At 48.8% G+C, this 26,962-nt stretch overlaps 1 protein-coding gene across 6 annotated transcripts in view; it reads left to right on the forward strand.

The window, feature by feature from the left end:
• Positions 1–26,635, forward strand: part of ADAMTSL2 (ADAMTS like 2) — a 58,595-nt gene extending 31,960 nt beyond the window's left edge. For 3 of the 6 annotated variants that reach the window (XM_075905164.2, XM_075905163.2, XM_075905169.2), the window contains 8 exons: positions 1,156–1,259; positions 4,116–4,242; positions 10,182–10,395; positions 14,684–14,839; positions 17,731–17,901; positions 18,270–18,446; positions 22,044–22,188; positions 25,677–26,634. In XM_075905164.2, the coding sequence (XP_075761279.1) occupies positions 1,156–1,259; positions 4,116–4,242; positions 10,182–10,395; positions 14,684–14,839; positions 17,731–17,901; positions 18,270–18,446; positions 22,044–22,188; positions 25,677–25,795 (1,213 nt within the window). In that variant the 3' untranslated portion in view covers positions 25,796–26,634. Of the gene's footprint in view, positions 1–1,155; positions 1,260–4,115; positions 4,243–10,181; positions 10,396–14,683; positions 14,840–17,730; positions 17,902–18,269; positions 18,447–22,043; positions 22,189–25,676 lie in introns of all 6 variants that reach the window. The other 3 variants (XM_075905166.2, XM_075905168.2, XM_075905167.2) reach the window with 3 other exon arrangements.
• The last annotated feature ends 327 nt before the right edge of the window (positions 26,636–26,962 follow it).

The following is a 26,962-nucleotide window of genomic DNA, read 5'->3' on the forward strand; positions in this document are numbered from 1 at the left end:
AGCCATGTTAATTTCAGCTCCATTTCAAACACAGGAAGCAACTGTTTGCCAAAATGACAGAGGCAAAATCAACGGGGAAAATGAGATTGTTTTAAATTCTTCTAAGAGGTCATGACTAACAATGGAAGGGTATGTCTGAAAGGGAAACTATAAAAACGCTCAACAGTGTCCTTTTAAAGCTTTTATGTGACAGAATGGACGTGAACTTTTCTTATGAATGCATAAATAAGGCAATTTCAGAGCTTCTGCTGCCTAGAAATCACACAAACTGCATGTTTTGCTAGGCCCAAGACAGCTGGATATCAGGATAGAACTGTATATATGATTTTAAAACACTAGAGCAATTTTGAGAGTTTAAACAAAGCTATGAGGGCAGTATTTAAGATTTTCTTGTTGTAAAGGTGCAGTATCCCTGGTACATTATCATGTTACTTTACATACCTATACAATGAAGTTGTGATTCTTGATTTGTAAATGCTTGTATATATAGCAAGATATATTCATAATTCCTCAGCCAATGGCATTACATTTGTGACTCTAGTGTCCTAAGAGATGTACATACTATAAATAATCTAGCAAGAGGAACATAGGGGCAAAAATGCTCTTGGGTTGCTTGTATGTTTAAAAACCAAGCTTTGTTTGGTCGGAGCAAAGTTGTCTTCAGCCTTTAGATTTTCAAAACCAGTAAGCGTGTAGGATTTGAAAATCTCATGCCCGTGTAGGGCATGTTTGTGGTGCCAGCTCGCAGCAGCAGCAATTAACGTGGCATATTTTATTTCATGCTGATATCACTAGGAAGGATATACTGCACCTTTCAGTATGGTATGTTCAGGGTCAGGTGTATTTGAGCAGAAAATGCAAACTTTGTGAAATTCTGAACTGTTTCTACTTGTGGGTATTTTTATCCCATTCTCTCTATTTCTAGACAGTGGAAGCTCTGTCTCTAACCAGGCTGGGGATTCTACTTGGGGATCAGGACAGGTATGTTGTAAAAAAAAAAAAAAAACAACCAACCAAGCCAAACAAACCCCCCTGAACCGAAACAAAATACCCCCCAAACCCAACCCAACCGCAACCAAGGCAGTTTGAGTGTTTGCTGTGATGTGTTGAGGCTCTCCTTGTAAATACTTTTTTTTTTTTTTTGCTTGTTGCTAGAAACAGATTGAAGTTGTTAAGAAAGGGCCAAGGTGTGAGTGCTGCTGACATGTACAGGTGGAAACTTTCCTCCCACGAACCCTGCAGCTCTACATGCACGACAGGTAGTTATAAGAAGCAGCCCAGTCCAAGCTCTACAGAAGTACTGAGATCACCTGCTGTGTGAGTCGCTTTTATGTTTGTTAGAGACGGGGAGGACCTGGTAACGTGTAGGGGCTGCATCTAAGCCCACTGGCGTGAATGGCCTTTGGCTCAGACTCCATGTGGAACTGGCTTGAACCATTAAAGTCCACATCCTGCAATCAGATCTATGCAGAGGAATCCTGTGTCCATGGGGAGCCCCTTTCTGACTCGAGAGTATTTTAGTTCACTCTGCAGAGGTATAAATGCAGGGAAGGGGAAAATCAGACCCAGTATCACTGTTAGGAACCAGATCTATGTCTCAAAAGAGCATCTGTGACATAAGAGCCTAATTCCCATTGACACCCACTGGGGCCATGTCTACACTAGGAGATTAGTCCGAATTTACTAAATTCAACTTCTGGGCACCCGATTTTACAAATTCAAAGTTCTGTGTCCTCATTACGGGGAAGAATCGAATGTAGTCCAAGGCAGGCTCCATTAATGTGGGCACGCTTCCTTGGACTCGGAGCCTGTGAAGCACTCTGGGGAATTGTGGGAGGCCCCTGGCGAGTAAGTTCAAAATAGCAGCACTGGAGCATCCACAATAATGTTATTTTGGACTTACAAGTTTGGGAACAGCATTATTCCGCATGAAATGCAGGGCTGCAAAGTTTGAATTCCACAGCCCCTTCTTCTGAAACAGCGGGCTTGGTAGTGTGGACGCATCGCTTACAGATTTGATCTTGGGGGACTAATTTCGGACTAAGATCCTAATGTATCCTAGGCCTTAGGGATTTTTGAAGATTGTACCCATCTCCACTCCACTACCAGATCATTCCTTGCAAATTGCCACTTCCATGCACTTCTCACCCTTCTGAACAGATGCAGGCAGAGGCTGTACCACACGGTGTTTGTGGGAAAGATCAGTATTTTTTTTAAAGTTCCCTTTTAAGGACTGGTTAATGTTTTCTTAATTTACTAGCCCTGCAGGGCTACACTGGGATACAGGACCCTGCAGGATTCTAAAGCTTTTGCACCAAGTTTTAGCAAACTTGAACTTGAGTCACTGAGCCAATGGAGCCCATGAAGCCGGCATCTTTTTTTTCCTTTTTAAACTTTAACACTCAACTGTACAGCTCTGGCAGGAAACAAAATAACATGTGTTGTTTGCATTTGTTTTGTTTCTCTCTTTCCTGATCCAGAGTCTGTTCTCAGGATATATCTGGAGTAATTCCATTGAGATCCGTGAGATCAGAATGTGCCAACCATCTTTCCCCCTATTTCCCTCTCAGGGCACATTTCAAATGACCCAATCTCCGTGTTTCATTGATCAGAGCAGGGCAATGCATCTAAGAAATCTGGCCCATGACAAATCCATGACTTGTCTTAAAAGATGCATGTAGAATGATCATCAGATCGTGGGTTTGCCAGTATCATTTTACAACTCGCACAGTAGTCAAAATAAACCAGATGCTTTATTGCTTCTGGAATTATGGGGGAATTAATAAAATCTTAGGAAGGAAACTTTTTTAAGGGAATGAGTGCACAGATCTTTTTGTAGGCATGCCGGAACTGTTGGCTTGTCCTGCTGGCCTTGCCACAAAATGTGTATGGGCCAGAAACATTGACAACTATTCCTTAGTTCAAAATCCTGGAACCCACAAAGTTTGAGTATCATCTTGAGCTCTCTGATCCCGATTGAAAGGCCGCCCCTTAGCCGAGGCAGACTTTTGACCTGACCCAAACTGTAGCCAGTGGCGAATGTCCTATCCAAACCACTCCTCACCTTTTTCTACTGGACTGTTGCAGAGGAATGCAGTGTCGGGAGTTGGTAGGTCTTAGTTTCATGCAACCTTGTGTTTCAGAAACTTGGCTGGGAGAGCTGGAATTGTTGGTACCTGTAAGTCAGACGGGTCTCTTGGTCCCAAGCCATGTCCCAGAAAGAACAGAACAAGATTTATTCTGGCAAACAAGGCTGCAGGGAAATAAATCCCAGCAACAGGACATTCTGCTTTCTGTGCTTCAAACAGAGGAGGAAGGACAGGTTCTTTTTTAATAGCATGTAAAAATCAATGCAAGGTGGAATGCAGTGTATCCATCCTGCAGGCAGTAAGGCACAATTGTGACACGCATTGTGTGGATGTACTGGGTGGAGAGGGGGAGGTGAGAACGCCCCTTGGTGCACCCGCACAAGAGGAGAGCAAAATAAGAATCTAAACCTCCTTTGAGATTCAGGATGAGGGACCCTGCTAACATGCTTGCTGGCCCTTGGCGGGATGAGGAGACCTCTCAACCTCTAGGCTTGGTAGAAAGTCCTGGTTGGGATGTCACGTTGTTCTACCTTGCAGCAGCATGAAGGAGAACTTCAACGTGTGCTAGCCCAGGTGTCCCTCAGGGCTATCGATGGGGGTGGGATGAGGCAAGAGGGCAGTTTCCCTGGGGTCCAGCAATTTAAAATGATGGGCTGGCTCATGGAGGCACAGGGTAGTCTGAGTGGCACTGAAGGCTGGATGCTCCTAGCCCCGCCCCTTTCAGCTGAGGCCCCACCCCTTTCCAGGGCCCCAGAGTTGAGCCCTCTCCCATTTGCCCACAGCCTGGCAAAGTCCATCACCAGCCCTGGCCACCCTGCTTCATACAGGCAGGAAGGATTTTCCATTGCTCCACTCCCCCCGACTCATCCCCTTTCTGCCACCAGCATCCTTAATGACTGTCAGCTCAGGTTATGCTCTTTCCATTTTAATTTGGAAAGAAATTTTGGAACGTTCAGCTCACAAACAGTGTGAGTGTCAAAATCACCAAGCATGCATTTTGTGTGTGTGTATTCTTTTTAAAAATAGGAGTGATGTCTACATATGCAATGTGTGTTCGTTATGATGGGATCGAAGTGGATGATACGTACTGTGATGCCATGACCCGTCCCGAACCTGTCCATGAGTTCTGTGCTGGAAGAGAATGCCAGCCAAGGTACTATCTCAGTAAGGAGTTCGTCACGGGGCTATGCATTTTGTCGTCTTTAGTGTTATTTGGAGCTGGCGGGGATTTTCTTCTAAGTACCAAGCACTGATGGGCACAAGCCACCAGGTTCAGAACTCCTGCAAAGTTCCTGAGATCATAGAATCATAAAATCGTAGGGTTGGAAGAGACCTCAAGAGGCCATCGAGTCCAGCCCCCTGCCCAAAGCAGGACCAACCCCAACTAAATCCACCCAGCCAGGCTTTGTCAAGCCGGGACTTAAAAACCTCTAGGGATGAAGATTCCACTATAGCCCTAGGGAACCCATTCCAGTGCTTCCCCACCTTTCTAGGCTATGTTTAGACTGCAGGCTTCTTTTGGAAGAAACTTTTCCGGAAGAGATCTTCTGAAAATACTTCTTCCAAAAGAGAGCATCCGCACTGCAAAAGCGCATCGAAAAAGTGATCTGCTTTTTCAGCAGATTGCATCCCCACTGAATGGACACTGTCTTGCATGTAAGATGAGATTACTATGGATGGAGTGGCCATCAGGGCACCTGTGCTTTTTCCTCCCTCCTCTTCTTAAGGGGTATGGCTACACTGCATTCCTCTTTCTAGGGAGGAATGCAAATGCAGGCGAGCGAAATTGCAAATGAAGCGTAGATTTGAAATTCCCGCGCTTCATCTGTAATTGCGTCTGGGAGCTTTTTTGAAATACCCTATTTTGAAAGAAAAAATACAGTCTAGATGGGATTATTTTGAAAAAAACCCTTCTTTCAAAATAACCTTACTCCTTTAAAAATGAGGCTTAAGGGTTATTTTGAAAGAAGGGTTTTTTTCTTAAAATAACCACATCTAAACAGCATTTTTTATCTCAAATTAGGGTATTTCGAAAAAGCAGCCAGCCGCGATTATGCAAATTAAGCACGGGAAATTCAAATCCGCTCTTCATTTGCAATTTCGCTCGCCTGCATTTGCATTCCTTTCTCGAAAGAGGAATTGCAGTGTAGACATACTCCTTGTGAAGAAACTCCCTCTTCCCCATCCACGCACGTTTTTTTCCTAAAGAGCTCTTTCGGAAAAAGACTTCTTCTTCATAGAAAGAGGTTTACCAATGTTGGAAAAACCCCTTAATTCTTTCGGGGTTTTTTTTTTCTCAAAAGAACACGATTGCAGTGTGGACGTGATTGAAGTTTTTTCAGAAAAACTGGCATTTTTACAAAAAAACTCCATAGTGTAGACATACCCCTAGGGTACGTCTACACAGCAGCACTATTTCGAAATAGCTGACATTATTGCGAAATAACAATTCGAGCATCTACACAGCAATTCCGTTGTTTCAAAATCATTTTGAAATAATAGATATCTTATTCTGTCTTCTGTAAACCTCATTTCATGAGGAATAATGCCTATTCTGAAATAGCTATTTTGAAATAGCTGTAGTGTGGACGCGCCATTGCTGCTATTTCAAAATAGCTCCTCCCCCAGGGTCATTCGAAGTAATTACTCCTATTTCCTAAATCGAGGTAGCACGTCCACATTAGGGGAGCCTGCCTTGGACTAATTTCAAGACTTCCCTGTAGAGTAGATGTAATGTTTTGAAATAAGCTATTTTGGAGTATTTCTTCCGGAATAGCTTATTCCAAAATAAGTGTGCAGTGTAGACGTATCCCTAGTGAAATAGTTTTTCCTAATATCCAACCTAGACCTCCCCCACTGCAACTTGAGACCATTGTTCTTTGTTCTGTTGGTCAGATGTTTGTATCTGGAGTTTGGTTTGGTCCATCTCTAATTACAAAGGCTATCTCCTCGCCAGACCAGCAAAAGGGGGAGAAGGAGAACTCACTGGCCAGAGGCAGATGAATCATGGTGAATTAGGTTGAAACATGGTTTATTGACCCTTGGAGTATTGGCATTTGTGAGGGGATGGGTCAACCTTCCTGTACCTGAGTTCTTGCCTCTGAGGTGACATGGTTGATTGGCTGGGAAGGACTCATTCTTGCTCCCAAACAATAGCTACTGTTGATGTATTACCTAGACTCTTCACTCTTGTAAGGAGAAGGTACTTTGGCCAATAACCAGTTTTACAATTGACAGACACCTTTCCTCCCCCCCCCCTTCTTTTTCTGTTATAAATTCTGGATTTCTGTTGTTTCCATTCCAGCTCATCTAATGAAGTGGGTTTTGCCCTCAAAAGCTCACGATACCATACATATATATTTTTGTTAGTCTCTAAGGTGCCACAGGACTACTCGTTTTTAAAGTTACAGACTAACGCAGCTATCCCTCTGAGACTGGCCAACAAGTTTACATGACCAGAGCTTTGCTAGCATCAGCGATCATGCTAATGCACAATGAAATACAGCAGCATTCAGTTCATATAAAATCTCTAGGCTACATCTACACTGGCATGTGCCTTTGCGCAACAGATGTGCTTTTGTGCAAGAGCATCCGTACCAGTGTAAGCACTCTCTTGCTCAAGAAAGCTCCAATGGCCATTTTAGCCATCGGGCTTTCTCGCACAAGAAATTCATGTTGCCTGTCTACACTGGCCTCTTGCGCAATAACAGTTGCACAAGAGGGCTTATTCCTGAGCGGGAGCATCATAGTTCTTGTGCAAGAAGCACTGATTTCACAGATTAGAACGTCAGTGTTCTTGTGCAAGAACTCCCCGCCAGTGTAGACAGGAAGCATGTTTTTGCACAAAAGCGGCTGCTTTGGTGCAAGATCACGCCAGTGTAGACACAGCCCTAAGGTTTGAGTCTTCAAACTTTGGGAAAGTTCAGACTCTAGATATGAACTACATGGTTTGGATCTGCCTCTACAATGGACTCCAAATCCAAAGATCTTTCTGTTGTGGGGAAGCTGAGATTCCGATCCAGATTCAAACTTCATGGCTTAGGTCCATCTCAAATTACAATTTTAAAAAAAGGTTTGTTCTTTTCTAGTTTCACTGGAAACATAAGTTATAGGTGGGATAGATCAGTGCCTCCCAAAGGGAAAAGGGCTAAAAGAGGCAGGGAAAGAAATGTTATTTGTTGTGCTATAGCTGGCACAAAGTGAAAAGGAGCAAAATTATATGATGCACATTCCGTAATAGTGCCTTGTTGCTCTAACAGCACAAAACCAGTCCAGAGCAGTGTCAGAGGTCTGCATATACATCAAAAGGGGAAGTTTAGCATTTTGACATTTGTTGCTGGGTTTGTTGTATTTGAAGAGGAATACAGGGAGTACGCTCCCCTTTTCCAGGGAAAAACCTCTCTGGACTTGAGATGTTGAGGTCATGTTTACCCACCCTACTGTGCCCATGTCTTTCTAAATGGTTCAGTGTCTCCTCTGCATATGGGTGGCACTGCTAAGGCCAGGTCTACACTGGGGGAGAAATTTGATTTAAGATACACAACTTCAGCTATGAGACTAATGCAGCTGGAGTCGAAGTACCTTAAACTGAATTTCTCCAGTGGCCTCACTGCAGGTCAATGTGAGAAACTCTCCCATCACCTTCCCTTACTCCTTGTGGCCCTATGGAGAACTGGGGTCAACAGGGGCACTGTCAGCGTTCGATTGAGCAGGTCCTTATTAGACCCACTAAATTGAATGCCTGGAAGATCAATCTCCAGACTGTCAATCTCTGGGTAAATTTAGACAAGGCCTAAGTGTGCAGAGTCTAGAACTTCTCTGCTCATGGCATCCAAATTCTTTTTTGGAGCTTATGTCCTGAAGCAAAAGTGTGACCCCTAGAGTGTGCACCAAGCATGGTGACTTGTTTGCTAGGTGACTTCCATGTGCTAGATCCATATTGCTTGACTTTTTCAGATTGGCCATTCTTATTGGAAGTCAAACCTTTTTGCAACCCTATCAACATTTATGATAAAAGCAGAGTACAAATGTTGAGCCCGGACAATTACTTTGCGTGTGTGATTCAAGAGGCTGATGGAAAATTCTTGATCTTGAGCAATAATGGGGCGTGTGGGTGTGTGCGCAGGTGCGTGGGGGGAGAAGAGCACGTTTCCAATACCATGTGACGACCTGGTTGCCTTCCTGACCCTCTGCCCCAGGGACTGTGAGCCATCAGTTGAAAGTCACTGCTCAAGAGTCACTTCTGTTCCCCCCACTTTCCTAATGGGTAGATGTTTATGTGCAAAGCAGAGCAGGTTTCGTCAGAATACCTGCAGCACCACAGTGGTGCTATACTCATTGCTTGGTGCTGTTTTGTGCGTGTGTCTATGTAGCCAATCAAACAGATTAGCCAGGCACTGACTTCTGAAGTCAGTGGAGTTAAAACTGAGGTAAATGCATTAGGCCTCTGGTAGCTTTTGAAAACCGTAAAGGTCGTGTCTGATAGCAGGTAAGGGAGCATGTAACCTAGGCAGCTCTTCTAAGTGTACCCCACGGCAAAATAAGAGAGTCTGTGTTCTCTCCACCTCCTATTGCCTTCCAGAGAGAAATCTCAAGGCTTGTTTAATAATGAGGTTTGTGATCGGTTTATTTCTCCCGTTTTTGACATTTCTTCAAATACTAGCCAATTAGCCCATCATAAGAGAGGATTTTCAGGTCTCTACTCCATGTCAGTCTTCTCTCTTGAGCCTCCGGTCTCTCGCTCCAGCTCCGTCTCTCTCTCTCTCTCTCTCCCCCCTCCTACTGTCTCCCCGTCTCTCTGTCTCAGCTCTCCTCCACCTCCTGCCTCTCTCTCTGTCTCTTTCTTTCTCTTCTCCTCCCCCTCCTGCCTCTCACTTAGGGGACCGCAGAGCCCAAACAGTTGCTTGCACCACTTGCTCCCACGCGGCGGCCTGGCTGAGCGGCGCAGAAGTCAGCCAAGCGCCATGGCAGGAGGCGAAGTACGTGACTCAGGCAATAGCGTTGCCCAGAGGGAACAGCCAGGGAGGCAACAACGCCCCCCAGAGGGAACAGCCAGTATTTCGGCATTACAGACTCTCAGACACTGGGATACTATATATATGATTTTCTTTCCGCTTGGGGCAATTATTGGTGCTTTTGAAGGCGATGATATCAATGGTGGGTGTATGTGGGGAATGCACACGCTTGCCTATGGATGCATTGGTCCACAACAGTAACGGGTTTCCCTTCCAACTTCTGAACTAGCCAAGTGTGTGGAAACGTTTTGTGTCCTTTTAGGGTGAGACTGAGACCACATTGGTCATTCTCACGTGGAACTGCCTGGCTCTCTAAGACCACGTCTACATTAGGAAATGATTTCAAAATTACTAAATTTGATTTAATCATTCCCAAGTTAACAAATTCAAAATAGCATGTCCTCACTACGGGGAAGCCTTGAAATGAGTGTGAGGCAGGCTCCATTAATGTGGATGCACTAACTTGGACTTAGAGCCCTAGAAAGCACTAGGGCGTAATTAGTTGGAATTACTCTGGGGACTGGTTATTTCAAAATAGCGGCACTGGAGCATCCTCACTACCGCAATTTTGAAGTAACTATTTAAGAATTAGCATTAGTCCTGATGAAAAGCCGGAGTACAGATTTCGAATGAAGTGGCCTGTTATTTCAGAATAATTGGCTTGGTGGCATGGACGCTCTGCTTATAAATTTGACCTAAGGGGGATTATTTTGAAATAAAGCCCTAGTGTAGACCAGGGCTAAAGGTTTTGAGGTGGTGTTTGTTGTGGTAGTGTTTGTGCATCTTACAGTCCCTGTGAACTCAGGACTCCAGGGTGAAATATTAGGAGATGGATGCACAGCATCACCTAATCCTACCTTGTATGGATACAGCTGAGACATTTGCAGCCCTGTTACAGAATGTGCCTATTGCATGGAAGAAGTCACTAAAATAGCCTTGAAGAACCTTTGGTGAGCTCCGGTAACCATCATATAATACTGCTTTCCTAACTCACTATTAAGCTCAGACCTACTGCGCGTCTCCCAGTCAGAATGTGAATACTCCAGTTGGAATCTCTCTCTCTCTCTCTTCCTGGCAGGTGGGAGACGAGTAGCTGGAGTGAATGTTCCCGGACCTGCGGGGAAGGGTACCAGTTTCGCATCGTCCGATGCTGGAAGATGATCTCTCCTGGTTTTGACAGCTCTGTCTACAGCGATCTGTGTGAATCTGCCGATATTACCCGGCCGGATGAACGCAAAATCTGCAAGAACCCAGCGTGTGGGCCTCAGTGGGAAATGTCTGAGTGGTCTGAGGTAAGCCCCCTGAAAAGAGCTGGCAGCTTGTAGAGAGAAAGCAGGCGACAGTGATGAGGGTCAGCCCCACATGCTAGTACGTGATTGCTAGTTTCTCCTGGCCTTGATTCCGGATCCCCAAATAAGGGGCTGTAGAGCTGTAAATGTGAATCCCTGAGATGTAAATCCACTGCAGTCCTACATAGGCCATGACTATCTCAGCTTTGTTCTTAAAACCTACCCCTGGCGTGGGCTTGCAAGAGGATTTCTGCAGACCAGCTACTGGCATTTTAGCTACTGTGTCATCGATGGTGTGCCAGGGGACGCATTTGAATGAGGCCAGGATGCAAATAGGGTCTTGGAGTTAAAGTGTTTCTACAGTGCTTCTCTCTGTACCTCACAAGACATGGCTTGGGTAAATCCTCCCAAGCCCTCTCTCGCTTCCCAATGGCGATGGTTTTGTGTCTCCTTTGCAAACAGGGTGGTTGGTGAAGGCAGGGCTGGGGGAGGCAAGGCTCCAACCCCACCTCCAGCCCCATCCCTTCTGGTGAAGCCCCGCCCTGCCCAGCTTCTCCAGCCCCGGAGAACTGGGAGGGCGGGTGTTGGGGGCAGCAGCACCCCACCCCTAGAACGCCTATAGCGGGCATTCGGGGGGTGAAGTGAGGGCGGGTCTATGTCTGGTGGTCTGGTACTGGACGCCCAGAGATGACCCCAGACCGGACCTCCAGCCTGAGTTCATCTCTGGCTCCTGCCAGCGTTTTAGATTTTGAGTCTGGGTCCTAAGCAAGAGGCCTTTTCTCCCACAGGAATCTGGTTCAGCAGCACAATGGCCAGGGAATATAGCAGCTTAGCTCGCCAGTTCCCATGTAAACACCTCTGTGACACGTCAGAGGCATTCTGGAATGTTTTCAGCTGTGAAATCATTGTCAGGCTGCGTCCGTCGCTTAGGCCTCCTAGATATTTTGCTGTCTCCTCCAGTATGGATCTTTTGAATTCCTTGACAACCACTCCACCCTGTTGAGTGCCAGAGAATATCCACCAGCATGCCAGTATTTAACTTTCTAACATCAAACCAGTGATAAAACCAGTGTTCTTTCTTTGAGGGGTCCCCAGGGCCAGATTTTGATCTCCGGGTCAATCTGGAATAACACCATTCATTTTAGTGGAGTTGTTATGGGTTTACACCAGGGATGGAGAACCTATGGCCCGGAGGCTGGATGCGGCCCCTGGTTTGCCTGGATTTGGGCCCCAAGGCTTGGGTCTCCCCCCCAGCATTGGGGAACCTGTGGTAGGCCCCTCTCTAAACTCTGGCGTGCAAGTGGAGAGTATCTTTCTCCTTCTCAGTCAGGGGCCACATTAGTGATTTTTTTTCTTCCCACTTGTGTGCAGCCTCTGGCTGATCTTTCTCTGGGTCAGTGGCCCCCGACCCAAAAAAGGTTTGGGTTTGCACCAAAGTCATAGAGACGAGATCTAGGGTTCTCAGTAAATGTGTAAAACACACGTGCCTAAGTACAGTCATGCTCTCTCACACTGCTGGAAAATCATCCCGAACTCTTTACGTTTTGTTTTCTGATGTCACCATATCGGTCCCTCTGCCCCGGAGTGAAAAACAGCAAAGTCGAACTGCTCAAGGATCCTAAGGAAGCACGGAGTTTGCCCTTCTAGTTCAGATAGCTGGGCAGTGAGTCAGATATCCCGCCTTGCTCAGTGGCCGGGAACTCATGTGTCGGAAGATGTCTCAGTAACCCCATAACACAGCCGGACAATGATGCCTTGCTGCACGTGGGAAGGAGAATAATTTCCTTCCTGACTGGGCACTGATTAGTTTTTGGTCTGAAGAAAGAGTTTTGTTTTTTCTTAGGCATATATATTAATTAATTATATATTATATATTTATTATATATGATATATTCCTAAGAAAAGCCAAAATTCATACTTCAGAGCAAAAACTAATATATATTATTGCTCACAAATTTATCCAGGCCCCTTTCTAAGCCCAAACCAGCACCAATTGAGACAAATTCTCTCCTGGTGCAAATTGGCCTAACTCCACTGAATTCGATGAAACGGCATCAGTTTACACCAGCAGATCATTTGACCCTTTTTCTCCCAGACCAGACATGAAATGCCTCTGGGTGGTGCTATTAAAAGGAGTGCCAGTGGTAAGTAGCTTTTTCTCCGCAGTGCTCTGCAGTGGAAAACCTGTCGGGTTCTTTGATTTTGTAGGCTGTTTTGACTTCCAGGTCAGTAGAGAGGAGCTCACTGTACACATGCTGAGGGTGTAGTTTGACCGGCTTAGCAAATCGAAGTGGTGTGTGGTACAGACTTCCACCTACTCCTCCAGTGTGTGTTAGAGTTGGATTGCTGAGACATCTCTCTTTCAGCCAGCAGCAATGCTAATCTAATTTGGCCCTGCAACTGAAACAGGGGGCCAAACTGGCTTGTGATGATGATGAAGACAGAGAGAGAGAGAGAGAGAGAGAGAGAGAGAGAGAGAGAGAGAGTGTTTGGGGATGGATAGATGGGATGTGTGGTGATAAATGGATCGATGGATGGATAGGGTGTTTGAGGATAGATAGGTAGGTAGGGTGTTCGGTGATACATAGATGAGTGGATAGATGGGGGTGTGTGAGGATAAATGGATCAATAGATGGATGGACGGATGGATGGATGGATAGGGTGTTTGAGGATAGATAGGTAGGTAGGTAGGGTGTTCAGTAATACACAGATGAGTGGATAGATGGGATGTGTGGGGATAAATGGATCAATAGATGGATGGACGGACGGATGGATGGATAGGGTGTTTGAGGATAGATAGGTAGGTAGGTAGGTTGGGTGTTCAGTAATACACAGATGAGTAGATAGATGGGATGTGTGGGGATAAATGGATCAATAGATGGATGGATGGACGGATGGATGGATAGGGTGTTTGAGGATAGATAGGTAGGTAGGTAGGGTGTTCAGTAATACACAGATGAGTGGATAGATGGGATGTGTGGGGATAAATGGATCAATAGATGGATGGACGGACGGATGGATGGATAGGGTGTTTGAGGATAGATAGGTAGGTAGGTAGGGTGTTCAGTAATACACAGATGAGTGGATAGATGGGATGTGTGGGGATAAATGGATCAATAGATGGATGGATGGACGGATGGATGGATAGGGTGTTTGAGGATAGATAGGTAGGTAGGTAGGTAGGGTGTTCGGTGGTACATAGATGAGTGGATAGATGGGGTGTGTGAGGATAGATGTATGGTGCACATCCACTCATGTCTTGGTGCATATGGCAAAATTTATTCTGCATATGGATGGAAAAAAATTGGAGGGCACATTGGTGGTTGAAAACTGTGGGCTTTCGGGCCTCGTCTTGCTCTCAGTGCCACGTGCGTTAATCGCTGCATGACTGTAATTGGGATGGGGTTGCACTGATGGAGCTGAGAGCAAAACTGGCCTCCCAGAGCAGGATTTGAAGGTGGGCCAAGGTGAGTATTTCAGTGCAATCTTTGCTGCCCCCCCGAATAGGAGCAAAGTGCTTCCTGGACAGCAGCCAGCTAGTGGACTGGCTGGTTGGCTGTGCCCGCCAACCCAGGCATTTTGCCCCCTTGAAGATACTGTGCACGGGGCCAGTAAGTTAGAAGGCCAGCTGCCTACGTGCTCGGGAGCCTGTGTGTCCCATGGAGAGGACCTGTGCCACTCCCGGCCCTGCCTGTGTTTCCCAAGAGGGCAGGATGTAACCCATCCCAGACGTTCGAACTGGTCCCCCGGTGCAGCACCGGGCTTTGCTGTGTCATGTTTTACAAGCAGAACAATACAAACGCTTTCCCTGCATTTTTCGGAAGTTTCATGTGAAGAGGGTAGGGGGGAGAGGGAAGGAGAAGGCCAGCATAAGTGATACCTTAAACCAATTGCCTTGGCTGCTGCCAGGGCCACGAGGGCCTCCTCCCTGGTGGGGGGGCGAAAGCAGAAAGTAGCCGTGGCTGGGGCTGCCCCTGGACGCTGCTGATGCTGGCCCGTTCCACTCATTCCCATTCCTTCCCCCCCCCCCTGCATCCCCCTCCTGTTCTGCAATGTGATTTGTCCTTTTCATATTTGTTCATTTTTTTTAATTGTATCCTTTGGTATATATGGTTGTGACTACTTTCTTCCACTGTTTGATCTGAGGAAGCGGGTCTGGCCCACGAAAGCTCATCACCTAATAAACCATCTTGTTAGTCTTTAAAGTGCTAAATTGTCCTGTATTTTGCTTCAACTACCCCAGACTAACACGGCTACATTTCTATCACCATTCCACTCTGTGCCCCACCAGTGTGCGGCGCGGTGCGGCGAGAGGAGCGTGGTGACCAGGGACATCCGGTGCTCGGAAGACGAGAAACTGTGTGACGTGAACACCAAGCCGCTGGCTGAGAAGAACTGCACCGGGCCCCCCTGCGACCGGCAGTGGACCGTGTCTGACTGGGGACCGGTGAGTGACCTCAGGGGGAGGGGGGGAGGCGTTGGGGGCGAAGGATCCTAGTCCATCAGTTGCTTGCGGGGGAGGAGGTGGCCATGCTCCATTGGCGGTCCACAGGCTAAATTCTGCTGCCCCAGGGAGCGAGTTTGGCTGAGGGACATAACCACCGTGAGCCAGAGTGCCTGCACAGCCAGGCCCACCCCTCAGCTCCCCTAGTGCCCCCCCGGTCCAGCAGCCCACCTGGGGAGCGAGATGGGGGCTCAGGGCTTACCCTGCTCGGCCAGGAGTTCCAGCCAGGGGGAGGGGATGAGGGCTTGCTCTACTGTGTCTGCTGGGGCTCCAGCCGGGAGCAGGAGGAACAGGGCTAGAACCTGCACTCGGGCTGGAGTGACAGGCTGGCGGAACAGGGCGAGCCCCTGCAGGTGGACTCTGCTCTCCGGCTGCGTCCCTGTGGCCCAGGGTCTCCTGGCCAGCATGTCCATCCCCCACTTCAAGCCCGGCTGGGAGGTAGGTGGCCTAATCCCTCCTGATCGCCTCCCCTCCCCCCATTGCTCACCCACCTGAAGTCGGGGCCCTCCCAACTGTCCCCTTCTCACTACACCTACCCCCCCCCCCCCCGCGTCTCAGACAGGAGAAGGGCAAAGACCCTCCCCTTTCCTTCCCCTGTTATCTGAGGTCTAATGGTTACAGCAGGCGAGTGGGAATCTGAGCCCGAATGCGCAGTCACAGACCTTTCCTGCCACCGGGGGTGAGGACTCAGTGGAGTGGCAGCAGGAGGGAGCTGTCCTTCAGCCCTGACTGCAGGGCAGGGTTAGGAAGGCTTTGCAGGGCTCCAAAGCCCTTCACAAGGGCTCAGGCATCGTCAGCTGCACTTTACCGATGAGGAACCTCAGGGACGTGGTGGCGACACCGTGTGCAGTGACTAAAGCAGGACGAGATTCCTGGTCTCCTGAGTCTCAAGCTGCCCCTCTGACCACTAGACCACACTGCCTCCCAACAGTAGTGCGTGGTCAGTGTAACTCTTTCCTCACCGGAGTGCTGATGGGAGGGTTACCCTCCGGATGACTGTAAGGCGCTCTGTGCTGGAAATGTTTCTTGGCCCGCCCCCTTCTGGCTGGAGAGGGCAGGGTACCAGCATTCAGAGCCCATCCGTGATGGAGGAGTCACATAGGAGTGGCAAGAGCCAAACCTCTCCACTCGATGTCTGGGCACCCTGGCCCGGGAAATGCTCTTCGTGGCCCAGAATGCCCTGCGGGAGCAAGACAGTCCGGACACATTCTCACAGTGGCTAAGTCGACACTGGCACTTTACAGTGTTGTAACTTTCCGGCTCAGGGGTGTGAAAAAACACCTCCCCCATACGCCCCTGAGTGCTACAAGTTACAGCACTGGAAAGTGCCGGTGTGAAGCAGGCTACAGGGCTGGGAGCCGTGACCCCATCGCTGTTAGCTGCTCCCCTTCTGGAGGTGGGATCCTTTCCCCAAGCCCTTTCCCGAGCGTTGTTGTGATGTTCAGTTAAGGGAGAGATGCACTGCTGATGCGCTGCCTCCTCCATGCACAAGCGAAAGCCCGTCATTAACATCTTGGCTGGTCCCGTTGCAAAGTTCTGCTCCACAGCCAAACTTCCTCTTAGTTTAGGAGTGTTTTGATGCAGGGTTCAGGTTAAAGAGCCATACTAATGATCTAGACCCTCATTTTGCTTCCTCCAGCACAAAGATTTCCCCATCCAGGTGAGACGTAGGAGGCTGGAGCCAATCCTGAGACTCTTGGAGACCTTTAGCATTTGCTATCCAATGCAGGAAGGTCACAGGGTCTCTCAGCCTGCCCTGGGTATAATCTTTGCTCGACGTCGTCAACGTTCATGCGATTTCAAAACAACCCTCCGCCGTATCCCCCTGGGAAAAAAAACTTTCTGGAAAAAAAAAAGGTGTCGTGTATTTGTGTCACGTGGACCTTGTTCCCGAGCTATTTTTACACTGATTTTGAGTCATTGGCATTGTCTAAAAATAAATGATCTCCATGGCAACAGCTGCACTCGGCGAGGTAGTGCATCTCCTTAAAGAACTTCAACAAAAGAACGTGAGGCGCGCTGGGTGTTTAAAATATAGCTCTAGACAATACCTGTGAGGGGCATTCCCCCCCCCTTAAATGCAGAGAACCAGTTACCTGATTTTTTTATCCTCTCTTTGAAAGCTGCCACCTGTTTCCTCTACTGAAGGCAGAACACTTTGCCTGGTGTCCTGTCTCCTGCTGGTGACTAGAGACGAGTTTAGGGGTGACCCAAACAGCATCTCCCCAGGTTGCATTGACAACCAGGCCTCTCAGTCTGTGCCATACTCTGCCTTGCTCCCTGTTGTCCCACTGTGGGCCGCACCATGAGCAGGGCTGGCAGGGTCTGGCGGGTCAGGTGCATATGCCCATCCGTTGCCTCACGTTTGAAAATAAAATGGTCCTGGCCAGAGATGTGGAGACCTTGGCTCACGGGTAGAAGCTTCTTGGCTGAGTTCACCTACAGTCCGTGCCGGGGGCTGGTTTTGTACGGAAGTTGGTTTTGTCGGTCAGGCTGTGGGCTCTGCCACCAGCTCCCTGTATAGCCATGGGAAAATCACCTAAGCGCTCTGGCCAAGATTTTGTGGGGTGTTCAGGACACCATAAAGGGCCCCCAGGCCGACCGCCAAGGAGGGGCAAAGGAGGCAGTCTCCTTGGAGCCTGAGTTCAGAGCTCCTGGCTGCTGTCCCTGCAGGATTCCTGCCCACTGTGCTATGGGCCAGGCCAGAAGAGGGTTTCATGAAGGACGTCCCAACCGCTGTGTGTTTGAAGAAGGGAGCGGGGCTGCTTGCAGGAACGTGGGGTGTTTGGTTCCTCCCCCTACTCACCAGCACTTCTCTGCTCTTTCCGTTTCAGTGCAGCGGCAGCTGCGGGCAAGGGAGGATGATCCGGCACGTGTACTGTAAAACCAGCGACGGCCGGGTGGTGCCAGAAGCCCAGTGCAACCTGGAGACCAAGCCGCTTGCGATCCACCCTTGTGGGGACAAGAACTGCCCCACCCACTGGCTGGCACAGGACTGGGAGAGGGTAAGGGCCGACCCAACTCAGCCGGTGGGGTCAGCCGGCCCGTCCATACCAGGGAACGAGGCCTCAGGCTCCCCGAGGGGGGTGTTAACGCCCAGAGGGCTTCCTTGCTAGAACTGGTGCGACTCCGTCCCCTGCTCCCCGGTGCTGCCGGCAGTAGGTGGGGCAGGGCCTGAGTGGGACCCTGGCAGCCTAGTGGCTGCGTGGAGGCGTTCTCCTCTCGGCGGTGCAGCAGTGAGAGAAACGTCTCCCTTGGGGCCAGGCAGGGGCCACTGCCCTTGGGGCTGCTCTGCCTGAGGTCACAGGACAGCAGCCATTTCTCCCACTCTTTACGCTGGTGTCTCTCTTTGTCTGGCTTCCGCCCGTGGCAGTGCAACACCACGTGCGGCCGGGGGGTGAAGAAGAGGATCGTGCTGTGCTTGGAGATCGTCAACGGGAAAATCAAAACGCGGAACCCCACCGACTGTGACGTCACCAAGAAGCCCATAGAAGAAACCACCTGCTTTGAGCGGCCTTGCTTCAAGTGGTACACGACCCCCTGGTCTGAGGTAAAGTGCAGCCTGTTGGAACTGGGGCTGCTGAGGGCTAGGGTGTATTCCGGGGTGGCAGGTCAACTGGCAACAGCAGGGGACTAATGGATGAGAGGAAGCATCGCTCAGGAGAGAAGCAGGCAGCTCTAGCGCAGTGTTTCTGAAAGAGGTGTGCTGCGGAGAACAGAGTTCAAAATGGCCACCCTTAAAGGGGCAGGCGACTTTTTTTTTTTTTTTTTTGCTCAACATAGAATCCTTGGTGTTCCACATTAAAAAAAAATTATTGTTTGGTGTTCCTCGGTTTTAAAAAGTTTAAGAAACGCTGCTCTAGCGGACAGGGCACCAGATTAGGAGCCAAGAGACCTTGGTTCTGTTCCTACCTTTGCTGCATTAGCTTTGGGAGGTCATTTCCCTGTTCTGTGCCTCAGTTTCCCTGTCTGTAAAATGAGGACAGCAGTACCCTCACAAAGTGCCATGAGTTCTAGGAAGCCATAGCCGAGTGCTCAGTAACATCATGGCATCCAAGCTGGCAACCTCTGCCGAGCCTGGCGACTTACCTGACTACAGGGAAGAGACACGCGTTTCCTACACAGCTGCGCCGAGGAGCATGGAAGCGGCTGCTCTTTCTGGAGCCAAGACTTTCAAACGCCCCTTCTACCCGCTGGCTCCGTGGGTTTGATCACCTCCCTGCTAGGTTCCTGAGGACCCCAATCCCTGCCGCCTCTCATGGGCATTACATCCATCTCCTCTCTAAAGATGGGCAGGTGCTTGACTGCTTGAATAGCTGCAGTGGGAATGCATGACACCTGCTCGCCCACAGAGAAACCCTTGGGGACCTCGCCCCCCCATTCCCCCAGCCATGTCCCCGCTAGGCAAGTGCCAGGTTCTTTCCCCACTCTGTGTGGCGCGGCGAAGGACGCATACGAGCTGCCCATGCCCTTAGGGAGCGCAAAAGGGACCACACCAGGCGAGCTCCCATGGCCCGGCCGGCGATGGCTCAGCCGGCGCGACGCAGCACCATTGCCAAGTGCTGATCAGGGTTTGGCTAGCGATACCGAGGGCGCCATTCGCTGCCTGAGCCGGCACTCGCTGCGCTTGGGGAGAACGGCGAGGCAAGGCAGGGTTTGGGGCTCGATTCGCTTATTTTTGCACAGGCCTGTGAGAGTCTGGCTTGGGCTTTAGGAGCAGCCAGACCTGCTAGCAGAGAGGGCAAAAGGAACAATTGCCCTGGTGCCGAGTGATTCAGAGGGGCCCGGAGCGGCATGCTGCATGCTCCGTGAGGCTCTCAGGGGTGGGGCATGGACAGCTGGCTGCCTCAGCCCCGCCCCTTCTGCCAGAAACCCCGCCCCTTTCAGGAACACAAAGCCACTCCTCTCCCTTTGTGCTGGGGGCCGTGGCAGCTGTCAGTTCCCCTGGGGGCAGCCATAGTAACGGTGTAACGGGACAGCAGAGGGAGTGGTGAAAGGGAGGGGGACTGGCAGAGAATGGGATCAGCACGCGGTCCTCGGAGCAGTAATACACTTCCCGACATGCGCTCTGCCCGTGGCTCAGCAGCTGAGATTGACTAAGCGACGGGGAAAGCGTTGCTGGGTTTGCAGTCAAGCTGATCCCTGCTGTTCTCTGCTTGGGCTGACCTTGCTGGGAGGAAGGGCCGAGCCTTCGCGCTCCACCGAGAAAACGGGGCCCTTCCGCCGACGGAAGTTGGTGCAGTAAAAGATTGTATCTCACCCACCTTGTCCCTGTGGCAATGGTTTGGGGCAGTTCCCCAGGGAGCCAACCATGTCCCCACGTCGCTACTGCTAGTATGAATTCCCACTCGCCTGACGGGCTCATGGAGGGGGAGCTGACCTCACGAGCCTCAAGAGAAGCCCTGCGGCACAAGGTCGAGGCCCCCTGATAGAGAGCAGTGCTGAGATGTTTGTCCTGCTGAGGCCTGGCCTGTGGTGAAATAGGGGGCACCAGTCAGCGGGGCTCTTTCTGGGGCACAACATGTATGAAATCCCTCAATATACTCCAGGAAACCGTGCAGCAAGTCAACCAGGGCCGGATTATCCAGTAGGCACAATAGGCACAATGCCTAGGATCTAGGAAAACATTTCGGGCCTACAAGAAATGTAGGGCCTAAAAAAAAAAAAAAATCATAATTGACTTGAAAATTAGAAAACTGCTAAATCAAACTCATGCTTTGCTATCTTTAATCAAACAACATACAGGTATAACATACAATTAAACAGGCAATAGGGCATTTCTCCCTTATATATTTATATATCATCTAATTTAAGGCCTACGATTATGAGAGTGCCTAAGGCCCATGAAGACCTTAAACGGGCCCTGACAGCAACTCCCTCATGGTATGAAAACTCAAAACTGGACCAGATTCTGGTTCGGACTGATTGTCCGGGGCAGCTGTAGGGCAGCTCTTGTCTTTCAATCAGAGGCCACTATCCAGACCCCAAAAGCTGGGCCTGGCATGTGGGGTCTTAGCCCAACCTGCCTCACAAGATGTTTGCTGTTATCATCATTAAATAGCACAATCGGGCTATGTCTACACTGGTGGGTTCTTGCACAATAACTGATGTTCTTCCTGAGAGCGTCCACACAGTCCAGCTGCTCTTGCGCGAGAAGATTTACAGTAAAGCGTGGGGAGAGAGGGCTTCTTGTGCAAGAGCTACGCTCTTCTCTAACAGGTGGAAGCCCTCTTGTGCAGGAGCTCTTGCGCAAGAGGGCAGTGTGGACATGTGGTAGGGGTTTCTTGCGCAAGAAAGCCCTATGGCTAAAATGGCCACCAGAGCTTTCTTGCGCAATAGAGCATCCACACTGCCCTCTCTTGCGCAAAAGCACACGGCCGTGTGGCTGTGTTCTTGTGCAAGAGTTCTTGCACAGGAACTCTTGCGCAAGATGGTCTTGCACAAGAACCCACGAGTGTAGACTTAGCCTAGGTATGTTGGGTGCTTCAAAGGGAAATCCAGAACCACAGGCCCCTTTCATTGTATTTTAGCCCTTTCCTCTAAGAGGGCCAGACACCTGTTAAGTTCAGTTTCTAAAGCCAGGCGTCGGTGTAATCTAGAATCATCCCCTTGCGATTCCTCCCTAGCACTGCCACCACACGTCAGTACCCACACGCGCAGCACTCAGAACGACACAAGACAAGCTGAGACACAGGCCCGGTTTCATCCTACATCCCAAAGGGGCTGGGAAATTGGGGCTGGAGGTTGCCCGACTTGCTGGGCTGCTCGCCTTGGCTACACCAGCCCCAGGAGTGACACCCCCCTCGGTGCAGAGGGTCAACGCAAGGCCTAGATGCTGCGGATGTGGGATGGAAGAGCAGTGCCCAGCTCTGTACGGTGACGGCGGGGAGAGAGGGAGGGCGCGTGTGCTGTGCTGAGGAAGTCGGGAAGGTTTTTGGCTTGGTCTAGCCACCACCGAAGATTTGATTCAAAAGCACCCATGAAAACTGTTGCGCTGGGAAGTCATGAGAGGAATCTCTAGGAAAGGGGAGGAGTTAGTCGCTGTGCGCCCCAAGCCCAGGGTGCATTTCTAGGTGACATCTCCATGCACGTCCCTCGGAGGACCTGCTGCCTCTGCCAACAATGTCTCCCTTGCTCTGTTCCCCAGTGCACCAAAACCTGCGGCATTGGCGTGCGAATGCGAGATGTGAAGTGCTACCAGGGGACAGATATTGTTCGTGGCTGTGACCCGCTTGTGAAGCCTGTGGGTAAACAAACCTGTGACCTGCAGCCCTGCCCTACTGAGCCACCAGGTGAGGAGAAAGAATCTAGATCAGCTCTCCAAGGCAGAGTTTGGGGCTGTGTTTTCATTGCAAATCCCTAAAAAACAGGTACACAAGCAACCTGTGGAACTCCTTGCCAGAGGACATTGTGAAGGCCAAGATAGGGTTAAAAAGGAGCTAGATAAATTCATGAGGATAGGTCCATCCATGTCTATTAACCAGGAAGGGCAGGAATGATGTCCCTAACCTTGGTTTCCCAGAAACCAAGTGGTGGGGGCCATGCTGCCATCCAGCGGCTGCCATCTAGGGCCCCCTTGTGATCACTTATCAGTATAACTGTGCCTGTGATGACATCCCTCGCTTTCTGTTTGATGTGAAACAATCACATTCCAGGCACATCCCATTGTCCTGGCACAACCAAACCTTGACCGTGCTTTAAATTATGATAAGCGGCAGCTGCCTGCCAAATTTGGTGGTCCCAGCTCTTGCTGTTGAGGTGTTCTTGAACAAATGGACTCACAGACGGACAGACACACAGACAGACAAAGTTGCTAAGATGTATAGTGGATGAGTTAGACTAAGGCCTTGTCTACATGGGCCAATTTTACCATTTACACAGGTATAGTGAAAGCCATATAGTTACACAGGTAGGCTACGTCTAGACTGGCCCCTTCTTCGGAAGAGGCATGCTAATTTCTAACTTTGGAATAGGGAAATCCGCGGGGGATTTAAATATCCCCCGCGGGATTTAAATAAACATGGCTGCCGCTTTTTTTCCGGCTTGGGGAAAAGCCGGAAAAGCGCGTCCAGCCTGGCGCGATCCTCCGGAATAAAGCCCTTTTCTGGAGGATCTCTTATTCCTACTTTCAAGTAGGAATAAGAGATCCTCCAGAAAAGGGCTTTATTCCGGAGGATCGCGCCAGGCTGGACGCGCTTTTCCGGCTTTTCCCCAAGCCGAAAAAAAAGCGGCGCCCATGTTTATTTAAATCCCCGGGGGATATTTAAATCCCCCGCGGCTTTCCCTATTCCAAAGTTAGAAATTAGCATGCCTCTTCCGAAGAAGGGGCCAGTCTAGACGTAGCTGTATAGTTATACTGGTATAACCCCATGTGGCCACAGTCGGCGCTAAAAGTGGTTTGTATCAGTTCAGCTTATGTTATATGGGACGGGACTTAAGCTAAACTGCAATAAGCCATTTTCACACTGTGAGTTCTCAGGCGCATTGATCCTCTAAGGTGCTGAGCAGTCTTTTCTCCCCTCCTGTGGCACGTCCGGAAAGGGAAGAGATCTGGCCAACATATTACATCCCCTCATAGTGGGGGCACTTGTTCCATGCCTTGTAGCTGCTCTCCACCCCAGAGGTGGCTGCTTTTCAGTGGCAATATATGTGTATTAGTTGTACAGTGACTTGGCACAGATGCATGAGAAACACTAGCTACCGTGCAGTAAGATGCAAACAGTTAGTTTGACTTATTGGCCAGAGCCCTGGCACTTGGGTTCTAGTCTCGGCCCTGCCATGGACAGCTGGGTGATGTTGGACAAATCAGAGCAACAATCTGTGCCTCAGTTTCCCTCTCTGGAAAATGTAGATAATGACACTGACTTTTATAAAGTGCTCTGAAAGTGCCTGACGAAAGGTGCTTGTCCAGAATTTTTCTGCCTTTATTCATTTAAGTGTGGGGTTTAGTTTGAACTACTTTGAGGGCTGTGTAGATGTCCAAAACCCAGGGGCTTTTGGATTTATCTGTTTGTTTATACCTGTAGTACTGTATCAAACAATGCTAAATTAACGTGTACTAGGGCACTTTCCAGTGCACACCAGCAAGGTCTACAAAGGCCCAATTAATGCCTAACACATTAACACTCCTTAGCAATCACACTTTAGAACTCACACCTCTGTACATTACCTTACTGCTCCTTTTGACAAGCCCTTAGATACCAGCTAGAATGCAGGGAGAGCCCCTTGATAAACTGCACTGGGAAAGGGGAGAAGCCAAAATGAACGGAGACACTTTGCAATGTTTTTCTGGTGTTTATTGCCTAAATACCAATGTCATGTTTGTGTAGTGGAATGTTTTATCAAGGTTTATCAGTTGAACCAGAAGTCCTAGTCATACGAGGCCACATCTTCACTACTAGGAAGATTGACGCTGTGGCAGTCGACCTTCCGGAGTTTGATTTAGTGGGGCTAGTAAAGACCCTCTAAATCAAATGCTGAGGGCACCCCTGTTGATGCCAGTACTCCTTGAATCATGAAGAGTAAGAGAAGTTGACAGGAACGTTTGTACTTGTCTACCTCCTGGTGGGGAGGCTGCACCACAAGTTGAATTAAAATACATAGACTCCAGCTACACAAGTAATGTAGCTGGAGTTGCGTATTTAATTTGACCTTCCATGTAAATATAGTCAAGGTCTCAGAGCAGTATTATTATACTGTATCTTTTCCAGCTAAAAAAAATCTGCATTCAGCCCAGCAAAGGCATAATGGTGGCAGGTGCCCATGTCCAAATAAGATGGCTCCTCACAGCCATTAAACCTGCAGACGGCCCTGTTAAATGAAATTGGTGTGCTTCAAAGGACTAAAATGCTGGCCTGAAGACAAACGCTAACGCTGGTGGCATGTTTCTCGGTGAATTCCCTCTAATGTTCCAGTACGTTTCATCGGTGCCATTATTTTAATGACTTTGGTTTCCTAATGTCCTGGAGGATTTGTAACCACCTCATTATCTGAGTATGTTCTGGCGGCTCGAAGCAACTGTGCGCTTTAGTGAGCATCCAGGTCTAATTCACTAATAGGATTGGGGAATAAGAATAGTCCTGCAGTAAAAGCACAAACCTGGGAGTCACATTCAGGTTCCGGGCCTGTCTCTGCCATAGACTTTCTGGGTACCTCTGGTAACCCCTTTCCAGCTACTCCCTGCCCCCGTTACGGGGGGAAGGTGTTGCCTGCCTCCCATTGTGAGATTTGTAAGGATCTTGACGGCCCTGGGATGGAAGGCAGCATGGAGGGGCAAAGGGGGTGCTAAAAACCCAGCAAGCAGGGAGGGATTCTTCTGCACCAGCAAGTGCTTCTGGCCATCTGAGACCGTTAGGGAGCGTGGCTCTGCTCAGCAGCCTCATTGTAAGAGGGTTCCCATTCATTTGTCCACTTTCCCACATGCTCCAAGATCCCCACAGCTCCCCGTATCGAGAGCGACTGTGCGGTGCACCCTGATGGGACTGGCTTGAGCCTCCTCCAGTCCTTCCGCCGGTTACATCCTCTGATTTTTTTACCACCCTACTGCTGCACTCAAGATTTCAAATGTGCACTTTGACTCAGACATTGCTGTCTTTATGTTGTATGTGTGTACAGCGCCAGACACAGGGTCCTTGGTTGCAGAGCAATAAAACCGCCAAGGAGGCAAGGAGTTAATGTGCGTGGGAAGAAGTGAGCTAAAATAACTTGGACTGTAATTTCTCCCCACTGGTGCCTTTTGACCTCTCTCATCTGCTTGCCAACATGTGTTTCTCTTCTCTAGATGACAGCTGTCAGGACCAAGCGGGAACGAACTGCGCTTTGGCAATCAAAGTGAATCTCTGCAGCCACTGGTATTACAGCAAAGCCTGTTGCAGGTCCTGTAGGGCACCCCATTCCTAGGGGAGCGATTGGACTAATGCCTTCAGCACTTGGAGACAGAAGGAATTAGGGGTAGGCTCGTTTTGAGCATCCAGCATTTGGCAGAAGTAACAGACATCAGGGTGATGCTCCCAGGTTTGACTTAACGGTTTACTGAGAGCTCATTGTACCAGTCTGGTTAAGAGTTAAAAGTGCTACAAACGTGCCACCAGGCTGTTTTCTTCCACCGGGGCAAAACCTTGCTCCTCACATTCCTCAGAACAGAGGGAAACGGCACCAACATTTTGTTTCGAAGCTGACATGAAAGCTTTGTTACTACTGTATATTGGTAGCATGTGATTCTCAAAAGCTGTACATAGAATCTTGTATATTTGATTCACTCTCATTCCAACCGTTCACTCGTTTTGAAAGGGCTTTCCTTTATTGTCTTTTGTCTGCACGCGCTTTAAACTGACACTGTCAAAGAGCCAGCCACGTGAAATTAAAAACACCGTCATGTTTGCCTTAGCAGAGGATCCTAGAACCTGTTTTATAATTCATCCCACAAGCTCTGCTTTTTAGCCTTTATTTCCTTTATAGTGGTTGGGAGCTGAATTTCATTCATTACATGAGCTCAAACCAAAGCCTTTTGTAATATGTAGGTGTATACTTTTTCAGAGAATTTTATCTTATAATCAAACTTTAGTTTCATAGGCCTTATAAAAATCATAATGCTGACATATTGTACATAATAATGAAACATAACTGCACTTTATATCACAAAAAGACGTGCTCTTTTTAATATATTTGTTTACAAACAGTGAACCTTATCCCTATAATCATTAAGTTGTACTCATATGTATTATATTTTAATAAAATTGTCATATTTATGGTGGGATCTAGTTTTATTCTTGAGTTTTTAGTGTGCGTCTGTCCCTGGGTATTGGCACTGATAAAATGATATTGGATAGGATTCACTGTAATCATAGGGTATGATCATACAAATAAGCATCACTTATTTTACGGTGGGAGTAGGCAGTTAATGGGATGTAAGCTCTTTGGGGCAGGGACTATCTTTTTGTCCTCTGTTCACCTAGCACCATGGTGGTGTCATGGCCCATGACTGGGCTTCTACCCATTATAGAAAATACAACCAGATGTTGCAAATACAACTAGGCAGTAATAATCAATCAATAATCTGTGAGGGTA

This window comes from Pelodiscus sinensis, chromosome 23 (genome assembly GCF_052426305.1).
Source record: "Pelodiscus sinensis isolate ZL-2025 chromosome 23, ASM5242630v1, whole genome shotgun sequence".
Classification (NCBI taxonomy): domain Eukaryota; kingdom Metazoa; phylum Chordata; order Testudines; family Trionychidae; genus Pelodiscus; species Pelodiscus sinensis.